This window comes from Strongylocentrotus purpuratus, unplaced genomic scaffold (assembly GCF_000002235.5).
Source record: "Strongylocentrotus purpuratus isolate Spur 01 unplaced genomic scaffold, Spur_5.0 spur5_scaffold_6, whole genome shotgun sequence".
NCBI classification, from domain to species: Eukaryota; Metazoa; Echinodermata; class Echinoidea; order Camarodonta; family Strongylocentrotidae; genus Strongylocentrotus; species Strongylocentrotus purpuratus.
In genome coordinates, this window is record NW_022145612.1 from 37,557,900 (window position 1) to 37,578,777 (window position 20,878).

General features: G+C 38.4%; 1 protein-coding gene across 2 annotated transcripts; it reads left to right on the forward strand.

The window, feature by feature from the left end:
* Positions 1 to 1,531: 1,531 nt before the first annotated feature.
* Positions 1,532 to 17,861, forward strand: LOC575485. 2 transcript variants are annotated; one of them, XM_030972794.1, is made up of 12 exons: positions 1,532 to 1,784; positions 3,778 to 3,996; positions 4,630 to 4,819; positions 5,643 to 5,896; positions 6,130 to 6,573; positions 9,972 to 10,418; positions 10,858 to 11,283; positions 12,408 to 12,827; positions 13,213 to 13,659; positions 15,233 to 15,664; positions 16,218 to 16,646; positions 17,178 to 17,861. In XM_030972794.1, exons 1-12 carry the CDS (start codon positions 1,694 to 1,696, stop codon positions 17,639 to 17,641), a joined length of 4,263 nt encoding a protein of 1,420 aa, XP_030828654.1. In that variant the 5' UTR covers positions 1,532 to 1,693; the 3' UTR covers positions 17,642 to 17,861. The 2 variants fall into 2 exon arrangements, with proteins under 2 accessions (XP_030828654.1, XP_030828655.1); XM_030972795.1 differs by lacking the exon at positions 9,972 to 10,418.
* The last annotated feature ends 3,017 nt before the right edge of the window (positions 17,862 to 20,878 follow it).

Consider the following 20,878-nt stretch of genomic DNA (forward strand, 5'->3'; position numbering starts at 1 on the left):
GAGGCTGACGCAGTCTTACGTCAAATGACGCCTCGTGTGCAACGATGCTTTGTAGAGTCAACGAACTTTGTATTGGAAGCGGTGTTAAAACTACAGGGGACACGCCCCCTTCCCCCATCGCATGAGAAAAAAGACTTGGAAAATGAGATTTAAAGTAAGAGAGAAAGGGGAAAGAAAGTGAAAGAAAGACGATAAAACTCCATCCCACATCACCTACTCGGTTACTTTGTGAGTTTTTGCAAGCCATAAACCACTTATTAAGATCGGTGCCTCCCCTCCCCTCCGCTGTCTTAGACCCTTTATATCTTGATTCACGCTACACGACTGATTGGAATTAAAAATTGCGTAATGCAGGTATTAAGCAAACATTAATTGCAATACAGTGTAATTATATCATTGCCACATTACAATGTATAGATTCTGCTTATGATGCCCTTCACACTTGGGGAAAAATCTGGGCCATTATCTTGACAAATCGATCACGAAGATGTGAAGGTCGTTTGTTGACTACAACGCCTCGTTTAATCAGCAGAAGCTCTAGATATGCTGACAGCAGATAGGTCGATCGGGGGAAATAGGGCTGAGAGGACTAAAACTGAAACCCAAATTTGATTATCCTCTGTTTAATCCCACAGGGGAAAAGGAGGCGTCTTGAGGAAGAGAAAAAACAGAAAGGAAGGAATCTTTAAATAGAGTTAGTTAGAATTCCGGTAATTGCGATGCGAAAATAATGTAAAAAGAAGAACAGGATTTTAAAACAGAGAGGAAAAGGTCATATAACCTGACTGCAGAATTTTGATAAATAAATACAAAAATCTAAATTTCTTTTAAAAAAAACCCCCACCAACAAGCATCTTCAAATCTATTCTCTCCATTAGCTTAAATTTTTCTGTTGGTAGATTCAGATATGATTTTCAAATATGAAGAAAAGAATTTACCACTTGGAAAAATATGAAAAATTTACAATCTTTTGTACTCCAGATAATTTTGGATTTTTAATATTTGCTCAAACATTACATTAATTTGCGCTATATTAAAATGTCTGACCTTTTTTCGCTTGATTCGCTCCATCGCAAGAGCCTTTTTTTACCAACCATAAGTATTGCTTCTTACTTTAATTCTTGAAACACTGCAGAGTCAGCAGCCCTTGAACAACTGTTGCTCATGAGACTATGTGGGTTTTAATAGGACATCTGCCGGAATCACTACATAATTTATCGTATTAACTTTGCATTTGAACCTGACGTCTATCTTGTCTTTGCGTGCTTGTGTGTGGGAAAGAGGGATATAGAGAGGGAGAGAGAAAGTGAGAATGAGAAAGAGAGAGAGAGAGAGAGAGAGGTAGAAAGTAACAATGAAGAGTAGAGAAAAATAGATAGAGAAAGAAAGATGGTCTGTGTGTGAGTGTGGGCAGGGGAGAATATACACATTTGCTGTGTTTGCGTGTGTGTGTGTGGGAGGGTTGAAGGATGGGAAAAGTTTTGCGGGCGGGTACTTTCTCGAAGACGGGCAGTTCTGGCTCAGAGGTTCTTCCGCAAATCTAAAGTGAGCACCACCTAAGGATAGTTAGGAAGCGCATTTGAACAACTACGACTCTTCTTAGCTAGTACTTGCAAGAGGGAGCTGACTTAGAAGGTTCGTCAGCAAGAAAGCTCTCTCAACTTCACTCGGTCGAAGTCAAAGATTGTACATCATGTATAGCTTTGGGGACCATCTCCACCGGCACAGGTGGACACTACTTTTAGGATTCCTGGCCATAGCCCTGGTGGCATTCCAAGGAGAAGGTAAGATGCTTTCATGAAGTATTGTCGGAACAATATTTTTGTCGTTAAACTAAAAATATCCTACCATTTAGCCCTGTAACAAAATGACCCGAAATGCCATTGTTTCAAAATGTTCTCGTCTAGTTCTGATTATGTAATTAAATATAGAAACAAATAGCCTCAACAGAAGATCTTTTAGTTTGTGGTCAACTAAAATCAAGTAATCTTTGAAAATGATATTACAACGTGGCCTTTCTCTATTCGTCCGATATTTTCAAAACTCTTTGTGGTTCACCATTTCATATTTCTAACACTTAAAGTCTTGAAGGCAAAAAAAAAGAAAATCCTGAAGCAAATTGTCATTATTTTGTGTTTTTCATTGACCACTTCACACTTGACTATTCCGCTGAAACTAAATTTCGTTTACGATTAGTTCCTAAGGTGTTGAAGCTTTCTGACCGAAGGTCCTAAATAGTCGTATGACGACCCAGATATAAATTGCAGAATGTTACAAGGCTATTCATAGTCGAAAAAAGGAAGTTAACAATTTTCTACATTCGGAAAAAGTCAATAGACATTTATCAAAGACGAAGAAAGTTACGCTGTTCTGAACTGTTTGTATTCCGAAGGTGCATTTATCGGTAGATCTTTTTAATCCGAATATCAATAATAGCGCTGGTTCGTATTTCCAAAATTGGATCTAGCTTCGTAATCTGTGAAATCTTATTTGGTTCGAGATTTAAAATTAAATGTAGAATCAAGAGCTGTAATTCGGAAAATAGGAAATGGTTCGTAATTTAGAAAATTGATGAGGACTGAATTGGAACAGAATTATTATAATTTTACATTTGGAAATATTGAGCTTTTCATCTTTGGAATTAAGAACCATTATTATTGTTTAAATAATGTTTATCTACCGAAAACTGAAGGCTCTGAACCTTTCGAATTTATTACCTTTTGGTATAGAACCTTGCGAGGAAAGCTTCCATTTCACGGATCATGTGCGGAAGACGTAACAATTTTCTAGTCATATTGGAAAATGTAATCGCAAAGGCTTTCAATAAATCAACTTAGGTTAAGGGCAATTTAAAAAGTCTAGTGTCCGATGACATAATTATTTTATTGTCATGTTGATACAATTAAAAAAGTTGACGCACAACGATTTTTTTAAAGAGCCTGATGTTAAACTTGATCTTCGTGATCTTGTTTCAGCATTTTTTTGGTTTAAACTGAGGGTGGACATCACAAATGCGAAATATGCAATAATCTTATGTCAGTAGTACAGCTACGCGCATCTAGCATATTTAGAGTAGCTGGCTTTACCACTGGCCCATTCGCATTTAATGGAAAATCAACCTAGGGCATTTTCAGTTGCCTTGTTCTTCACTTTTTTTTAATGGTTCAAACATCAAATTGGCAATATAATAGGGTATAGAAGAGGCCCTGTAGTGGATTTCTTGAATGTCTTTGTGATCGTGTTAAAAGAGATCAGTAATAAAAAAGATTGAACGTTGGAGAGCCCATTCCTTATGGGCGATTATGACATAAAGTCTTTCCCCAACAATTTTAATCCCAAATGAATATGCTCTTAAAGCCCAACTGCACCACTAGTAATAGCTACTTGCGCCCTCTATATAGCAAATAATGCGTAATCGGTGACCATTGGTCCCCCATGATCCCTTTGTCTTATGTTAATTGAGAGCTGATTTGATGAGATAACCACCTGTCAGTGACCATGCAGTGAGGTCTAATCCCTCATGGCCAAACTAGTGCAAAGGGGCTTTAATATTACTTTTGAATACTGGTGCTTTCTGGTATAATTATTATTATTCATTGTCATATGAAGAGATTTTTCTTTCTGTCATGTGTAAAATATATGAACGAATGTTTTAAGTTGCACGGCTTGATATTTCGTTTGCAATGGACATGAATACGGCGGTTTTTATTGTATCTGTCTTCCGTCTTTCTCCCTCTCTCTCTCTCTCTCTCTCTCTCTCTATGTTTATCTCTTCAGCTCAGGAGGCTTCTATCAGCTTCAGCTCAGATTCAGGTCTCCTGCCATGTGTCTATCGAGGAGTTCCATATCTCCATGACGATTCGTGGGCAGTGGACGAATGTACCACTTGTATGTGCGACAACGCCACTGTGACCTGCGTGATCGAGAGTTGTCAGCCCGCATTCTGTGCCGAGCCAATAAAACCGGAGGGAGAATGCTGCTACCTTTGTCCTTACAGTAAGTCCTTCAATGGTGATATGACCCGGCGGTCATTTAAAGAGCTGAATGGGCCTGTTTAATTATGTATTTCAATTTATGCATGTTTTTGTCTTCCGAATCCCTACCACATACCATCAAGACATGATAGGTGACAAGGGAGAAAAGTGGTTAATTAAAATCTTTGATTTACTCGAAAATGGTAAAAGTGGATTTAGTGCCTTTTGGAATGTAACTTGTTTTACTCCGACAAAATTTGCTCCTTGTTGTATTCGGTAGTGGTTTTTAAAAGTATGTCTAAATGTTAACGATCGTTGATTTTGTCATGGTTAGCAAAATGTCATTGTTAATGTTATTTGATTTTTTTTTTTTTAAGACTACAAGGCTAAAATAGAGCCGATTAAGGCGATTATCATAATTGTTTAATCACAAAAATTATAACCATTACCATACAAAATGAAGACTTAAGTCGTGGTGGTGCCGGATTTTCAATGTCCCACCGTCCTCTAAGTTTGGTCACGCGTGAAACATTGGGGACACACCATCATATAAACGTGTCCATTCCAATAATTACAACCACAAAGAACAGAGGGTACGACTTTAGTCAAGTCACTGCAACTCCAAATCGAAATCAATGTTTACTGCTCCTAATAGATGTGCTTGCGAAGAAGGTCACGCCTGAAATCACGAGCACTAACACCATCGCAGAAGGAGGGGACAACACGGTAAGCCTTGATGTGCCCATCAAGTTCCAAGATGCCATGGACACCACTGGAGTCTCTGGGACAGATCTTTGGAAGCTTTCTGCCTGGGCTTCAGCTACTCCAGACGGCAGAAGTCAAAGGTAGGCTCCTGACAAAAACTATTTAATAAAAAGTAGTAATGCGGAAACAGTAAGGTGGAATGGCTAGCCGTTTGACTCTAACTTTAAGTCATACGCGTGGGTTCGAAACCTGCGCTGAGGAGACAAAGCTGATTGTCGTTGGATTGCGTGTAAGCGCGTTCCTAAATCAATCCCCTGTTCAGGGGCGTACGCAGGGGGGGGGGGGGGGGGGTTCAAACCCCCCTTTGGTATTTTTATGTGTGTAAACTCCCCTAAAAAACTATAAAAAAAAAACCTTTTGTTTTGTTTTGTTTTGTTTTTTTTTTTTTTTAATTAAAAAAAAAAAAAAAAAAAAAAAATTATGCCCACGGCTAACGTAAAGTGACATTACCCCCCCCCCCCCCAACGAAAAAAAATGTCAAATTTTCAAATTTCGACCAAAATTTTTTTTTTTAAAAGTGTCCGCTTACCCCCCCCCCCCCCCCCCCCCCCCCCCCCCCCCCCCGAGCGACTTTTCGGCCGGCGCGATTTTCAAATTTTCGGGAGCAAAATATTTTGGGCCAGATTTTAACCCCCCCCCCCCCTTGAAAAATCCTGCGTACGCCCCTGCCCCTGTTATTATTATTATTATTATCACTGCCACCACCACCATCATCATTATCATTATTTACGCTATCATAACGTAAATTAATGAACGTATACTGTATATCAACGGCCGAAGACGGAGAATAAACAAGTAAATAAAATGCATAAGTAGAATAAGTATACATTATTATAATGGAAGTCCGAGTATGAGATAGCATGTATAATGTTCTGAGTTTAATTCATCCGATTTCGATTTAAGGATTGGATACGAAGAGGACATTCTGGACGCTGCGCAAAAAGACCAGTACTATAAAAAGAAGGAAAAATTCTCGTTCAACAATCTGGAATTTTCCTTTTCTGATCCGATGGCTGAGTGCGACGACATGAAGTATATTTGTGTTAGGATCGAGAGGGGTGATAACCCAACAACTACGGGGGATCTTGGCTATACCTTAGGAGGATATCCAGATAGCAACGCACAAACTGGTTGTACTGGAGCTCCAGAATGTCGAGGTAATCTTTTCTTCTTTGACATAATATACACATATGTATATAACAAGTATTAAGCGTATTCTTTTTAAAAATTTTATATATACCATTGTAGTGTAATCTCTTCATATTCTGAGCATGTAACAGCTTAACAACATCTTATCTGCATATTTATCTGTAACTTATATCATTTAGCTCTATTCTCTGACTAGAACATAACCTTTCCCTTTTTTTACATTTTTTATGGAAAAAATCAGGTATTGTTGCGAAGGACCTAGAATGGGAACTGGAACCAACTGAAACAGTTGTCCCCTATCAGCAAACGGGGGTGAATATAGACGCTTCTGTCTTCTTCCGTGAGGATAACCCAACGTTATCTGGAAATGGACTATGGACTATGGGTCTCTACGGCAGCCGAACCCCCGATGGCCTAGGGGACAAATATGGCTACGTTCCGCAGACTCTGAGCTGGCCCCAACAGGGAACCACCCTGGACGAAGGTGTCCCTCTAGAGCTCATGGATGTGGAGACCGACTTTGAAATCGGCTCCGTCGGTTGCAACGAATTTGGCTATGTGTGCGTGGAGTTCACTGGAGGAGACAATCCCTCGCCCAACTATTTCTTCCGCAAAGAGGGTGCTACAGATAATTCTAGAGCATCAAATACGATCACCAAATGTAAAGAGCAGGAGTGTTTATCAAGTAAGTATTTTTTTCAATCATGATATCGTAGGAAAGAGGGACATGAACTAGATTTATCGCCATGATCTTGTGTGGCTGATGAGGGAGGGGGTGGGGTGTCAGGAGCAGCAATTCCACAGCAACACCCAATCAGGCATATAAATTAATTAAGCTATAAAACAATGTTTATTGACTAAAATTGACTGATTAGCTATTCTCGTTCGGAAATTATATACCACAACTACATACTCTGAGATTTTCATGGTCGCAGCTACCATTGTACGGCCGTAGGAGCTATTTGAAATTTATCAAAATTTACCGGGAGCACCGGTAAATCTTTATATTCAATTTTTCTCGAAAGCAGAAGTGTTTTAGGGGCTAAAATTTCTGGTGTTTTTAATAAATCCACAGGGGCATCTAAATATATTAAAATTGTAAAGAATCACTATCCACCCATTTTTCGAAATTTCCCAAAACTTTGTAATACCTTTAAAAACGGGGCATGTGACATGAGACATAACCCCACTCCCCTGTCATAGAATCCTACATCCTCTACTCTTCTCTCCTTGATTTCCCGAATGGTTGGCGTTACGATTGCAATGCTAGTCATGGTGGTGGTGGTGGTGATAGTGGTAGTGGTAGTGGTTGTGGTAGTGGAGGTGATTTTGGTGGTGATGGCGGTTGTAGGGATATGGATTAGCGAAATAGCAGAGATCTAGACTAAAAGAAAGAAACAAATCAATCTATATAATTAAATAAACGTTATGATTTCCCATGATGTTTGACAGATTATTGAAATACAAAGGTTTCAACAATTTTCAATTCCAATTTAAAATTATTTATGTTTCCACTTAAAGATTACAAATCAATTATATCATTAACAAAAGCTTTGTCAAGCTCATTATAGAGTGCGTATACGAAAAGTGTAACCAAATTTAGTAGCTTTTGATTAAAAAGTTATATAAGCTATGTAAACTTGAATCATATTTCATTTTAAAGAGGAACCATTACCCTGTCTAATAATACAATTCTCATAATTGTGCTGCCAAGGATGACTGAACAACAGGCTTATCAAAAGATATTGTCAAAATCCTCTTCTACCAAGTTTGGACTGAAGCAACGAACGTGGGTCAAAAGCTATTACTTGTGTTTTATCTTATTCCAAAAACAATTGCTCATTTATTTACATTGACTATTAGGCGGTTGGAGGACATAAAGGTGAAAATATCAACTCAAACTCAAGGAAATATTTATTACAAGCAAAATTTATGAGTTTCTCTTCGTTATGTTGATTACAATCTTAAGTTCATTCGGATCCCTTGTTTAAGGTAACTTTCTCATTGAGTGATACAAAATGGATAAAGGTTATTTGGGATGTTATCTTTTTTCATGAAAGTCTGCTGTCAATTTCTTTGATATCTATCATCATAATTATGTGTTCTTTCTCGCTATTAGGGCTAAGTAACCTTTGCGTTTTCATTCGCTATTCGAGATAAACATCTTATCTTTCTTACCCGTGTGAAATGGCGCAGCGGAAAACTGAGACGAGAGAACTTAGATATCATGAGACAAGAAGTTATTAGGCTGTTCAAAATATTCAAAGGTTCTGTGAAAGCCTAGATACAATGCATCATTTCAAACAATGAAGCACTGAAGCACGAGGTATACTTTATCTTTTAATATGATTTAAGACCAAAGAGGCACATGCATATGGCCTGACCGTTCCTTAAGACCAAACTTGGTACCAGACGATTTTGACAACACTTTTTAAAGACCTTGCTGCTCATTCATCCGTGGCATAAATATTATGAATAGGGTATCAATTGAAAGAAACTAAGTTACTTTTTATCATGGAATCAATTTCAAAGTCATATTGGTTAAGACTTTTTTAATCAGGAGCTACCAAAGTTGGGTACACTTTTTTGTGTGTACGCACTGTATATATCAATTATAAATATTCCGTAATTTATTCATATTGCATAGCTTTATTTGTATAAAATGTACATCTGATTAAAGAATTTAATTTACCAGTTACCCTAGGTTAATGTAAAGTGTATTAGTTATAGCCGTGTAAAGCCATTTATGCGACATGAACGTGGCTATCACGTGGAAACTACGGCATCTAACGCCAATGGTCAGCCTTGACCATTGGTGTAGGGTCTGATTGGCGCAACATGGCGCTACGCGACCATAGGCGGCCTCACTTGGTACTTGGCTCTACGTGCCATTTGCCCTGAGATCACCTGGCATCACTTGACACAAACGGTCAATTGAGAGTCAAAATGAGCTCTTTTTTGTTCCTTTACATCAGATGTGTGGCTCCTGTGGGTTGTCTATGGCGCTGTTTGGTCTTAACTTCCGCTTAAGGCTAAGTTTTACGTGGAAGTGTGAACTATGGCATGAATATTCGTGATATTTGCTCTGCTTGGCACCAAATCTGCTCACCAGTAGACATACCATACTCATGTGCGAGTGAAATTGCAACAGGGAAAGTGCATGAGGTCTTTTTGTAGAGATGATTTTTTTTCCATCATGAATGAAATGCATGTAAGAGATGCCAAACAGGGAAACTTTCAAGAACTTTCCAAAAGACGGATCGGAATGCTGTATCTGCGCGAAGTTTCCATCCTATGAAACAAGAAACTTACGTGGGAGCCAGTAACCAGGACTCTTTTAACCAACGTAGACCATCATTTCGGGATTTTGTGATCACCTGTTGTAACTCTGACATTGCTAGCCATTCATGGAGAGGGATGCTCACGATAAGAAAGAAAAACAAAACCATCGACAAATACGACTACCCTACCATGTGTGCGAGAAGCATAAGACCATTATTATGTTCTTGATTTATAAAAAATTCTTACACAAAGTGGCCAAAGAAATCTATCCCATTTCTGGCACAAGCAGTGATGATAAACAATTATGCACTTGATGATGCGGATTTTTTTTTGTATGTGGGTCTTATTAATTTGTTTCAGCAAAGTCTAACATTTTCAAGTTTCTACCAAGTTTGTTCTAAAAGAACATTTTAAAAGTCATCTGTGCAAATTTGAGAGTCTAAAGATAATTTTTTTTCCTTGGGTTTTCCCAAGTTATGACATCCTGCTGGCAAATTTGTCTAACATATCATTTTATGTGTTCGTTCATACACATATCGTTTTACATTTTCTTTCTTTTAAATCCTGTTTCGTCTTCTGAGAGACTCTTACCAATTATTTTTGGCTCAGTAAAGGGGAACACATCAAGAGATTACGAGGCGAAAGCTTTGAATGTTTCTCTCATCAACCTTATTCTATAATGTTTGTGTTCACCGATGAAGAAATGAAAGAAAGTTTTCCCGAGGAGAAAACTTTCGACCATTGCGACGAACCACTTCATTCAACGAACTCACTATTTCTACTCTGTTTTCTGCCGAACAGATGTATGGGCCGAGTCTCTGGATTGGGACTTAACACCAACGGACAGTGTCCTACCCGGTCGAGAAACCGGAGTTACCATCGACGGCACAGTCATCTTTGAAGATGAAAACCGCGAAGTTGCTGGTGATGGCCTCTGGAGGATGGGGCTGTATGGAAGCAGAAACCCTGAAGGAACTGGAGAGAAATTCAACTATAAACCAAATATTCTTGATAGGCCACAAGAGGGTATTACCTTGGAGGAAAACAGTGGTTTACTGGAAGAACCTGGGGTTACTACCAACTTTGAGATTGGCACCGTTGGTTGCAACGACTTCGGATATGTTTGCGTTGAATTTACCGGAGGAAATAATCCGCAACCTATGTACTTCTTTAGGACCATGGGATCCGCAAGTGAACGTAGCGAGGACAATGTTCTAGTAAACTGCAAGGAACAGGAATGCTTATCAAGTAAGACTCAACATCGTGATTACATAGTAAAATTGCGTGCCTTTGAAATCACAGCACACATCCGAGCAAAAGTGGAATAACAAACCCGTGATAAAAGCTGTATAACGTTATATATAGACATATCCATGTGGTAAAGGATAGATACACATATACAATCAAATGTGTTAATCTAATATATTTATATTGAATATTAACACGTCTTTCCACTATTACATCTAACTTTCTCATAACACGTTGCCAGGATTTAAATTCGCCATTGCATCCGCCACATGGAACGACAGAAGACAACTATTTCGTATCATGTTTCCATCTATGTATCTTTGTTTCCAACATTGTTGCAGTTGTGCGCCATTTACCTAGACCGCCAGACAATGAAAACGTTAATGATTTAGTTATATACCCTAATTCTTAAACCGTATGTACCCTTTTCATACTACAGAGGCAATCTTTACCGACCTGGAAGTCGATCTTGGTGACCAAGTCCTCTTCGAGAATAAGAACAATCCTCTCACAGTGGACTTGAGCGGAATCACGGCCGACGACTCCAAGAACGTCTGGGGTGACGACCTATGGATGGTCGGCGCATATGCCAGCAAAAGCCCCGAGGGTGAAGGACCAAAGACCGGTCTGGTTGAGCAAATTCTCGATCCCATGGAAGCTGGCACCAACCTGAATGAAGGGGAGGATCTTCCATTTGAACAAGTTGATTTTGATTTCGACATGACGGGGGTGCGTTGCGAAGAGCCTCTGTACCTTTGTTTCGACCTTGATAAGAACCCCAAAGCCAGTGTTAACTACATCTTTGAAGCTCGCCCCGATGATTCAGTCACGACTACATGTGTCGACATGAGTGATCGTTGCAAGGGTAAGAGCCTACCTTTACATTTGACATCTCATTTCCCAAATACGTAATGCTTAAAAGGATATTATTTATAAAAGTAATGTGTGGATATAGATACTACTTTGTCTTTCGTTGCTAATGACCCCAAATTCTGTGTAAGTATTAACTTATTCAGATTTCCCTTTGTGTAGACTATCAATTATAATGTAAATTTGCACATACTTTGCACTTGCAAAGACTGTGCCTTTGAAACCCACACATGCTTGTGGAATGCTTTTCAGACTAACCCAAAATTCTCCAAAATGAAGATATTAAGCAAATAACTACCGTTGGTGAAGGTGATGGGACAAACTATCATTTCCAAGGCGATCTGGATGTAGCTATCTTTCCGAAGCGAAGCTGAGGAAAGATAGCGTATACATTCTGGTCGACGAGGAATTGATAGATTGCCATCGCCTGAAACCGAAAGGTGATTATTTGCTTTATATTCCACATCTAATAATAATAATAATTACAGTGCTTATATAGCGCCTAACACTTACTTTGTCAGAAGTCTCTAAGCGCTCTACAATAATGCAGCATAATTACCCTGGCTTTAACTACAAAAAGAAAAGGACGTGTATGCATCTTCATAAAAGACACCATGCCGAAATTCACACCAAATTTTTTTAACAGTTTAACCCAACCCCTTGAGGGTACGGTGCGCGCATGTGTTTGTATTAATTGCGCTCATTGGTAATGCGCGCCTAATTACGCCTGTTTTAGTTCGCTTTTGGATAATCTTCAGTGAAAGTGCAATGCCCTTTGTAGATAGTACCTCTATCTTCAGTGAAAGTGCGTTGCACTGTGTAGATAGTGTAGATAGTAGTACTATCTACACAGTGTAACGAAATTTTTGCTTCTCCCATCAATAATTTCATCACGTGATTTACTTTTGACCAATCGTAGAGCAAGATTCTTAGTATGTGGAATATAAATCAAAATAAACTGTTTTTTGTTGTTGTGATAGCTAAATGCAATTTCGCAATTTCGTTTCACCATTTATTTATATACCAAGCACTTGAGCAATTATGTTAAAGATCGTCACCATACATTCAAATATGAAGCATGTGCAACAGATAAATGCATATACATATGTCCTTTTTCAGGTGCTACCGCCACAGACATTGAATGGGAGCCCGAGATTGGTGATGCTCCCTTTGGACAACCGTCACCTTTGACCATCGACGCAGATGTCCTTTTCGACCCGGACAGTCCCGACGTGGTTGGAGATGGTTTGTGGCAGTTGGGTGTCTTTGCCGCTAATAGCCCCGACGGCGACGGACCGCGCAGACATGAGGTTACACAGCTCCTTGATCCGTTCAACGAAGCCTTGCCTCTTGAGGATGGTGGACCTCTGGAGTTCGGCAAGCTTGATGTCGACTTCCCCATTGACGATATTGGCTGTGATGAATTCAGGTGGCTCTGCGTTGAGTTCAAGAAAGGGGAAGCACCCACGCCAGACTTCAAATTTGAGACTGAAACTGGAGAGGATTCAATAATTTCGTGCAAAGAGCAGCCGTGTAGAGGTGTTTATTTTGTTATCTTATTACTATAATTATTATTATTATTATTATTACAATTATCCTTATTATTATTATCATTATTATCATTATTATCATTATTATTATAACAATTCACTTCAGTGTTTCCAAATGCAAATGCAAAATACAAATTTCCTGAAAATATCAATGATATTTTTTAGATGTTGATTAGATGTAACAACACGTTCAAATCAATTTCTGTGCAAAGACTTTACATAAAAAACGTAATTAGTAGCCTACTTCTTCATCATGTTTATGGTGTAATTCCAGATGTAACACATGCTGAACTTAAAGCAATGCAATCATATCAAAGTAAGGCAATAATAAAGTTTTCCCCAAATATAATATTAATGTTTATATTTCCGTACAGGTGTTGAAATCAATAACCTTGAATCTACGCCAACGGATGTTTTAACGGATCTCGTGCTATACGAAGGAAAAGCGGAAAATCCAATCACCTATAATTCCGTCGCATCCACCACTGATGAAACTGGTACGATCAGGGGTGTGGATCTCTGGACCCTCAGCCAGTGGGGTAGTGATCGCGCCAACGGCAACGGACCTCAGGCCAACTACCAGGAGCAAGTGCTCTCGGGTTACCACGCGGCCCTTCCTGTTATGGAAGCAGCAGATACACTGGATTTCATTCCGCTGGTGACAAACTTCGACATGACCGGACTCAAGTGCCCTCAGGTCAAGTACATCTGTAACGAGGTCAACAAAGACCCAGAGTCCATCCCCGATTTCGTGTTTACCCCTCAACCGGACGAGTCGGTACTGAGGAGTTGTTTTGAAGTGCCAGATGACGCTTGCAGAGGTAAAATTGTCTATTAATTGTTGCAAATGAGTTATCGAGAACTAATGTTGCTCTAAATAACTCATTTGCAACACTAATATTAATATCTCCATTTATATAGCGCAGCTACTCTACTCCGCTCAATACAAAGTATCACATTACTACCCTGGCTGCAGCTACACCGCCATTGTAAAGCTCTAAAGCATTCATCGCTCCATGTATCATCATCATCACCATTTTTGGGAAACAAAGTTGTTGTTGTGTGTGTTGTATTGTCAATCAGTATAATTATTTGTAGTTAGAGATTCATCAATATAGCATTTTGCGATGAAATGCGCTATGTCATGATGCATACGAACGCTTTATTAGATTTAATCATAATAATGCTCATCATACCTTGTTTGGCCTGATTATCATGCTAATCTGGATAATGAAATTTTCCCACATAACCCACTTTCCCATTTCATTTATATCAAAATATCATAATATATAATAATAATATTCCTTTTATGTAGAGCCTTTTCATTAGATACAAAGCACATTAACAACAAAAACTTCGCCAACAAAAAGAGAGAACATTATCATACGAAGCTCATATTAATTACAAACAGAGAAGAATTATATTGATAATAATAAGGATCGAAAGAGCAATTTTGTGTGTGTCAATTTTGCATGTTTTAGCAAAATATGAAATGTATGAAGTCTCAAAAATCCTGTAACGTGATATCAACGAATAGAGAACATCGTGAATTGCACAAAGAAATATTGTTCTCTGTATTAAATACCAAGCTAGTATAGTATTTATAGTTTTCAATGTGACATAACATTTAAAATGCCTTACGATGAAGCTTACTTGATTATATTGATTAAAATAATTCGTTACTTATCCCTATAGTACTGTTTTTACACAGTCACGTGTATTATTACCCACGTTAAACAATTATTTAGCTATATACATGTGTAGGACAGGAACTCTACTGTTTGGTGCATACCCGGTTCTCTTAAAGATAAAGTTGAGTTCTGGTCACGCGATTGCATTGTGAAAGAAAACGGTGTGGAATTCATCAGAACAAGTTGATCATGTAGCATATCAGTACTGGTGTGTACTGCAAGGTTCTGGAGTCATCAAAATGATAAGAAATTGGCCCAGTATTGGTAAAGTAACAAGCACTGTAAACTGAAAGATGTATATGTGTCATGTGGCATAAAAATCGGGCCTTATTTTTTAAGCTGTTACTTGTCATATTTAGAATATGGAGTCATTTAAAAAGCCCTGCTTTTCAGTGAACAGTTTTTCTTTGATGTTCTTCCACACCTGCATAATAACATTGATAACGCTCACAAAGTATTTGTCACCTCTCCCCAGAACTCAACCTTCTCTTTAAGTGCATTTTCCTTAAACCATGTCACATACTCTTTACGAAATTTTCCATAGAATGTTCGTGAATCAGCTGAGTGTATTTTGCACAGACAGCGTGCTATCAAATAGGAGTAAAATAATACAGTTCCTAACTAGTTTGTATCATGTTCACAGTATGTCTAGTACAGTAATTTGATATATTTGCATCGTTTTTTAATTACCCACAATACATAGGAATTATCTTTGACGACATGGACTGGGACATGACTCCCATTGGACCGGTCAGGGCTGATGAACCTGACGATATGCTCCTCAACGTCGACCTTAGCACCTTGCCAGAAAGTGGCCCTGCCGATGGTGATGGGCTCTGGCGAATCGGAGTCTTTGGTTCTCCTAGTCCTGACGGGGAAGGACCACGTCTCGGCTACGTCCGTCAGATCCTGGACCGGGCAGAATCATCCACACCTGCAGACGGTGAAGGAGCACCTCTAGAGTTGAATAATCTGGAGGCCGAGTTCGATCTGTCGCAGATCGGATGTGACTCGGAGTACCGCTTCCTGTGTCTTGAGTTCTCCAAGGGTTTGCGTGCCGCCCCTGATTTTAAGTTCGAGGTGCAAGGAGGTGGTGATCAAATCATCAGTTGTAAAGAGCAACCTTGCCGCAGACGTAAGTCTGTTGTTTGCCACATTTCAATTAAATGAGATGCAGTCAAACCATATCTACATTAAGCGATTAAGTGTCTGCTATCAATAGCTAGGAATGTCAATGTTTCATGACCCGACATTAGGAGTAAGATTTCCTATGGCAAAAAGTTCAACTTGATATCGACTCCAATATGATTTATCAATATTTCTTCTAATAGTAATATAGGATGAATGAAACAGTACTTCTTAATTAAAATATAATTAGCTCTAGCGCAAGGAAATTAAATTATCAGTTGCTTCAGAAGATTGGTATTTCTTGTCTAAACTTCATATACATTAAAAAATTCTGAAGATATTATCAGTCAATACATATTTTCCAACGTAGTTGTTGAAATATCAATAAGGGTCCCTGTGAGGGTCTCTTAACACAAGCGTTTGTTTTAAAAGGTAGGCCTCTATAAAGGAAAGAGATAAGAAAACAAGGGGGTTTCTGTGTTCTTCCATGCCCAATAGCGTAATGACCAGAAGAGACTAACCAAATAATGATTCTCCATTATATAAAATACATATTTCAGCTGTTATTCTGACTGACGTAGAGACGGATCTCCTGGGTAACGGACGTATCAGCGAAGGCACACCCAACAACCGCATTCTGTACGACATCACTGGCGTCGCCGACCCTTCTAGTGGAAAGGCCGACGGTCGAGATCTCTGGGACCTGACTACTTTTGGCAGTACATATCCCGACGGCCGCGGTCCCAGGTTTAACCCACAAGAGGCCAACGTCTTCACCCAGTATCAAAAGGACAGACCAGCATCTCCAGGGGAGAATATCCGGTACGGAGCCGTGGACACCAATTTCGACATGACTGGACGCACTTGCGATGAGGTCAGGTACTTCTGTTCTGAGCTGCGCAAGCATGAATATGCCGATCCCGATTTTGAATTCATTGCCAAACCTACAGATGACGTGCTTGTCGACTGTTTCGAGCTCCATTGTGAAGGTATGTGTTACGTTATGACTATGACAATTCCAAATGACTAAAACATGTTAATACCATAGGGGGTTGATGCGAGGGGAACTAAAAACTTTTCTTGATAATGTTCAATTCATGTTCATCGTTTTAGTAATAATAAAAACTTATGGGAGCTTAAGAACTTCACAATTTATGGCAATTATAGTTTTATGTTTAACTAATTATAAATAAATACTCACAATTCTCACCAAAAGATCCAAATCGTAAAAAACGTTGGTATTTCCTTTTTGATACCTCTTTCTTAAAATGTTTAGGACCACTTTTCATTTAACCGATTGTTTCTCCAGGGCCCCGTTTTATAAAGAAGAATCAAACCAATCAATAACTATAATCAACTCTATGTAAGACGGGGCCCAGGTCCATATAATCCATTTATAATTGAAAGGGCTGATACAGAATTGTGATGGGCAAGGTACATTGTACGTAAATTAGAAGACAAAGATGTCGATGAACATTAGTAATCATTTAGAAATGGTACATCTCTTTTTAAATGTAAAGGTGTTTTGATCGATAACACCCGTCTTACTCTGAACTCTGACGACGAGCTGCAAGACGGACCCAACGAACTGTCCTTCGACTTCAAGGTCGACTCGAACCCCGCCGGAGGAGATGCCGAAGGTGACAACCTGTGGCGCCTCGAGACCTTCACCGCCACCCACGACGACGGCACCGGTCGGCGAGATATCCTGGACCAGCAGACCTTGGATCCCAACGAAGCCAGTCGTGATATGCAATCTGGAGACTCAATGGTCTTCCGGAACCTTGAGGCAAGGGTCAACTCTGAAGATGTCAACTGCGATGAAGACTACTACCTGTGTGCCGAGATCTCCAAGCAGGTGCGCGCTCGTCCAAATTTCTCCCTAGAGGGAACGAGAGAGGATTCTATGACAAGTTGTAAATTGATCAAGTGTGCTAAAGCTCGTAAGTATCTATTTAATTTCTTCGGGGATGGGGTCGCGTGAGGCTGAAACATTTTTTCCTTTTCTTGTGGAGTACATTTTGATTTTAATGAATGAAAACTGATGGCAAATGGTGTTGCGGTGAAGGAATGCAATTGAACTTAATTTTTCTTGAGCAATAATACATTTAGTTTCATAAAAATAAAGCCAGCTATGACTCAGATTTGATCTAATAACGTATTTCATAATATACAGTAGGCTAACGGTTGCACCACTGGAGAGGGGGGGGGGGGGGGGAGTGATTGGGGAGTCCTGAAAAGGACTATAGGTACACACACTCAAGAAAGAAAGATTACCGACAGTCCTTTTCAGGACTCCCCAATCTTCCCCCTCTCACATGGTGCAACCGTGAGCCTACTGTATATCTACATCACCATGCAAGGCGATACTTATAAGCAGTATTCCATAATGTTGATTGGATAGTGACAAGCTAGTTAGATAGAAATACAAGTTACATCCACATCACGTTCTACGCAACATGAACATAATCCATGGTTCACTATCCTTGCTAAAATAATGGAGAAAAAAAATATATGATGTTTTTTTTCTTAACCATATCAGAATATCTGTATTTTTTCATACAATTCGCAGTCTGTTACTATTGTGACTATTATTATTATTAATATTATTTTTTTGTTTTTGTTACTACTGTTTTATTATTGATGATATTATCATTTTAATCGATAATAATTTAGTATAATTGATGAGATTTTTTATTATAATTGTTACAGATATCATTATTATCATGGTTGTTGTTTTTCAGGAATATTTCATTATTGGAGATTTGCCATCTTTTCTGTTCTCTTTCTCTAATTCATCCTATCTTCTGATGCATGACCCCTCGATGCATGTGCCTCGCCTCTCCTTGCCTGTTTATCATCACCAGTACTATGATATTGACAGTCCTCATCCCTTATCTTAATCAACCACATCCATGTTATATCTTTAAAATGTCTTCTGATGATTTGGGGCCAGTTTCTCGAAACCGTCATAACTCGACGTTTGTGGACATCCCATTGGAACGAATGTTATTATATAACACATGTTTCTATGAGATGTTGAAGATCTTAGACTTATGACGGTTTCGAGAAACGGTCTCCAGTGACGCACACTACATTGAGAAGGAGAATTCTACGATAAATCAGTAAGTATGGTAATATGGGTAAGTATTTTCATATTTGCATATTCATACAACGTCAATGAACTATCATTGTGTATTTTAAATTAAAAGTGTAATACCTGTGGTCATATTCATTACACATTACTTAGTATAGTTGTCAACTAACTACATGTATGTACTTTAACCTGAGTAATTAGTTGACAGCTAGCTTGTAAGGTTTTGTGAATATGGGCCCCGATCTCTATGGCGTACATTAAAACTGCCAAAAACTAAGTAAATGGTAGAATTGTCATTCATATGCTTTGGTATAATATATGTACATACGTTTATGCAGACTTACCATTTTATACGTCTCTCACAGTTGTTGAATTATTTAAAATCACTCAAACAAAATCTAGTTTAATCAAAAGAGTTCACGTTATTTTAATCAAATACTTCTAAGCAACCATCCCTACTTTCTCTCTTTCAGAATCGTGATTGGACGAAGAGATGGCGGCAAAACTTACGTAACACATTGCAAGATGGGCTTGCGAGCCAAGTCCATTAGAGTTTTTATATTATAGCATACAGAACCCACTTAACAACTTCTATGTGTGTAGAACAAAGTGAAACTTGCTGTGAGATTTACGAGAATTGTTGATTTGTCTTCTATTGGATTAAAAATGAGCTTACCGATTAAAATCCATTCTGTGCTAGGTCAAAGCAGAAGCTTACTTTTGCTTAATAAATCACATAACACACAAGCAAGAAGACTTTCTTGGATTTTTTTATTTTTTATTCTTAAATTGCTATTATTCTTATCAGGAGATCAAAACATGTATAGGTCATTTTCAAAAATGAAACAAACGCGGTATCCTTCTTGTCCGAAAGGCAGCATACATGAATTTCGATTTTATTTCAAATGTCAAATGTCAAATGTGAAATAAAACTGAGAAATTTCTCTTTTCTCTTTCCTATGTTATAATACAGATCAGACGGACCCTTTACTCTTTAATACGAACGCTGGCCCACCCTAGGAGACGTGTGAAAGAAAATAAATCGTTGTCGAAGAAGAAGTATATAGAAGAAGAAGAAGTATATAGAAGAAGAAGAAGAAGAAGAAGGATATAGAAGAAGAAGAAGAAGAAGTATATAGAAGAAGAAGAAGAAGAAGAAGAAGAAGAAGAAGAAAAATATAGAAGAAGAAGAAGAAGTATATAGAAGAAGAAGAAGAAGAAGAAGAATATAGAAGAAGAAGAAGAAGAAGAAGAAGAAGAAGAAGAAGAAGAAGAAGATGAAGAAGAAGAAAAACAAGAAGAAGAAGAAGAAGAAGAAGAAGGAGGAGGTAGAGGAGAAAGAGAAGAAAAGAGCACACTTCTAAGTTTCCGATGAAAATAGCAAGTGAGCATTAGAAGAAAATTGATCTGACGTACCGCATTCATAGATCCCTCATAACAGAACCGGTTTTGTATAACACGATCGAAAAGATTTTTAAGAGATCAGCTCAAGATCAATTTCAATTCCCTATTGTACTACCTATAGACATCATATTCGGATCACGCAACATGTCATTTCTCATATTTACGCATTACAAAAGGTGTCACAAGAAATTAGGTTGAGTTGATTTCTTGAATCATCTTTGCGATTGTGTTCATGCTCTCTTCCAACTATATTCTTTAAAACGTCAAAAAGTAAAATTCCGCCCGTTTCGTTAATTTATTAATGAAGTATATTTGATAGGACTCAATAAATCATGTTAATATTTTATTATTTGGAGGGGGTGGAGAGCAGTGGTGTTTCCAGGATATGGTTAGACCGTGGTAGCCCTTTCTCCCGCTTTGTAAACCCACAAAAAATGAAATAAAAACAACCAACTCACATATAATTTTTAGATTGTCTTTATGGGATTTTTATCCCGCCTTTTTCCCCATTTCAAGATCAGTTACTGGAGAGGGCACATTCTAGAAAAAGAAACTTATGTTCATCAATTTAATATTTTGACTTAGATTAAGTCTCTAGATTATAGTCTTGGAAAGTGATCCTTTGTATCTAAAATCAATTCTTACATGGTCTTAGCTGTCGAAGTATTTGATATTCGTCGTTATTAAGTGCAATGAGAAATTTCATGATTTTTCACTTCA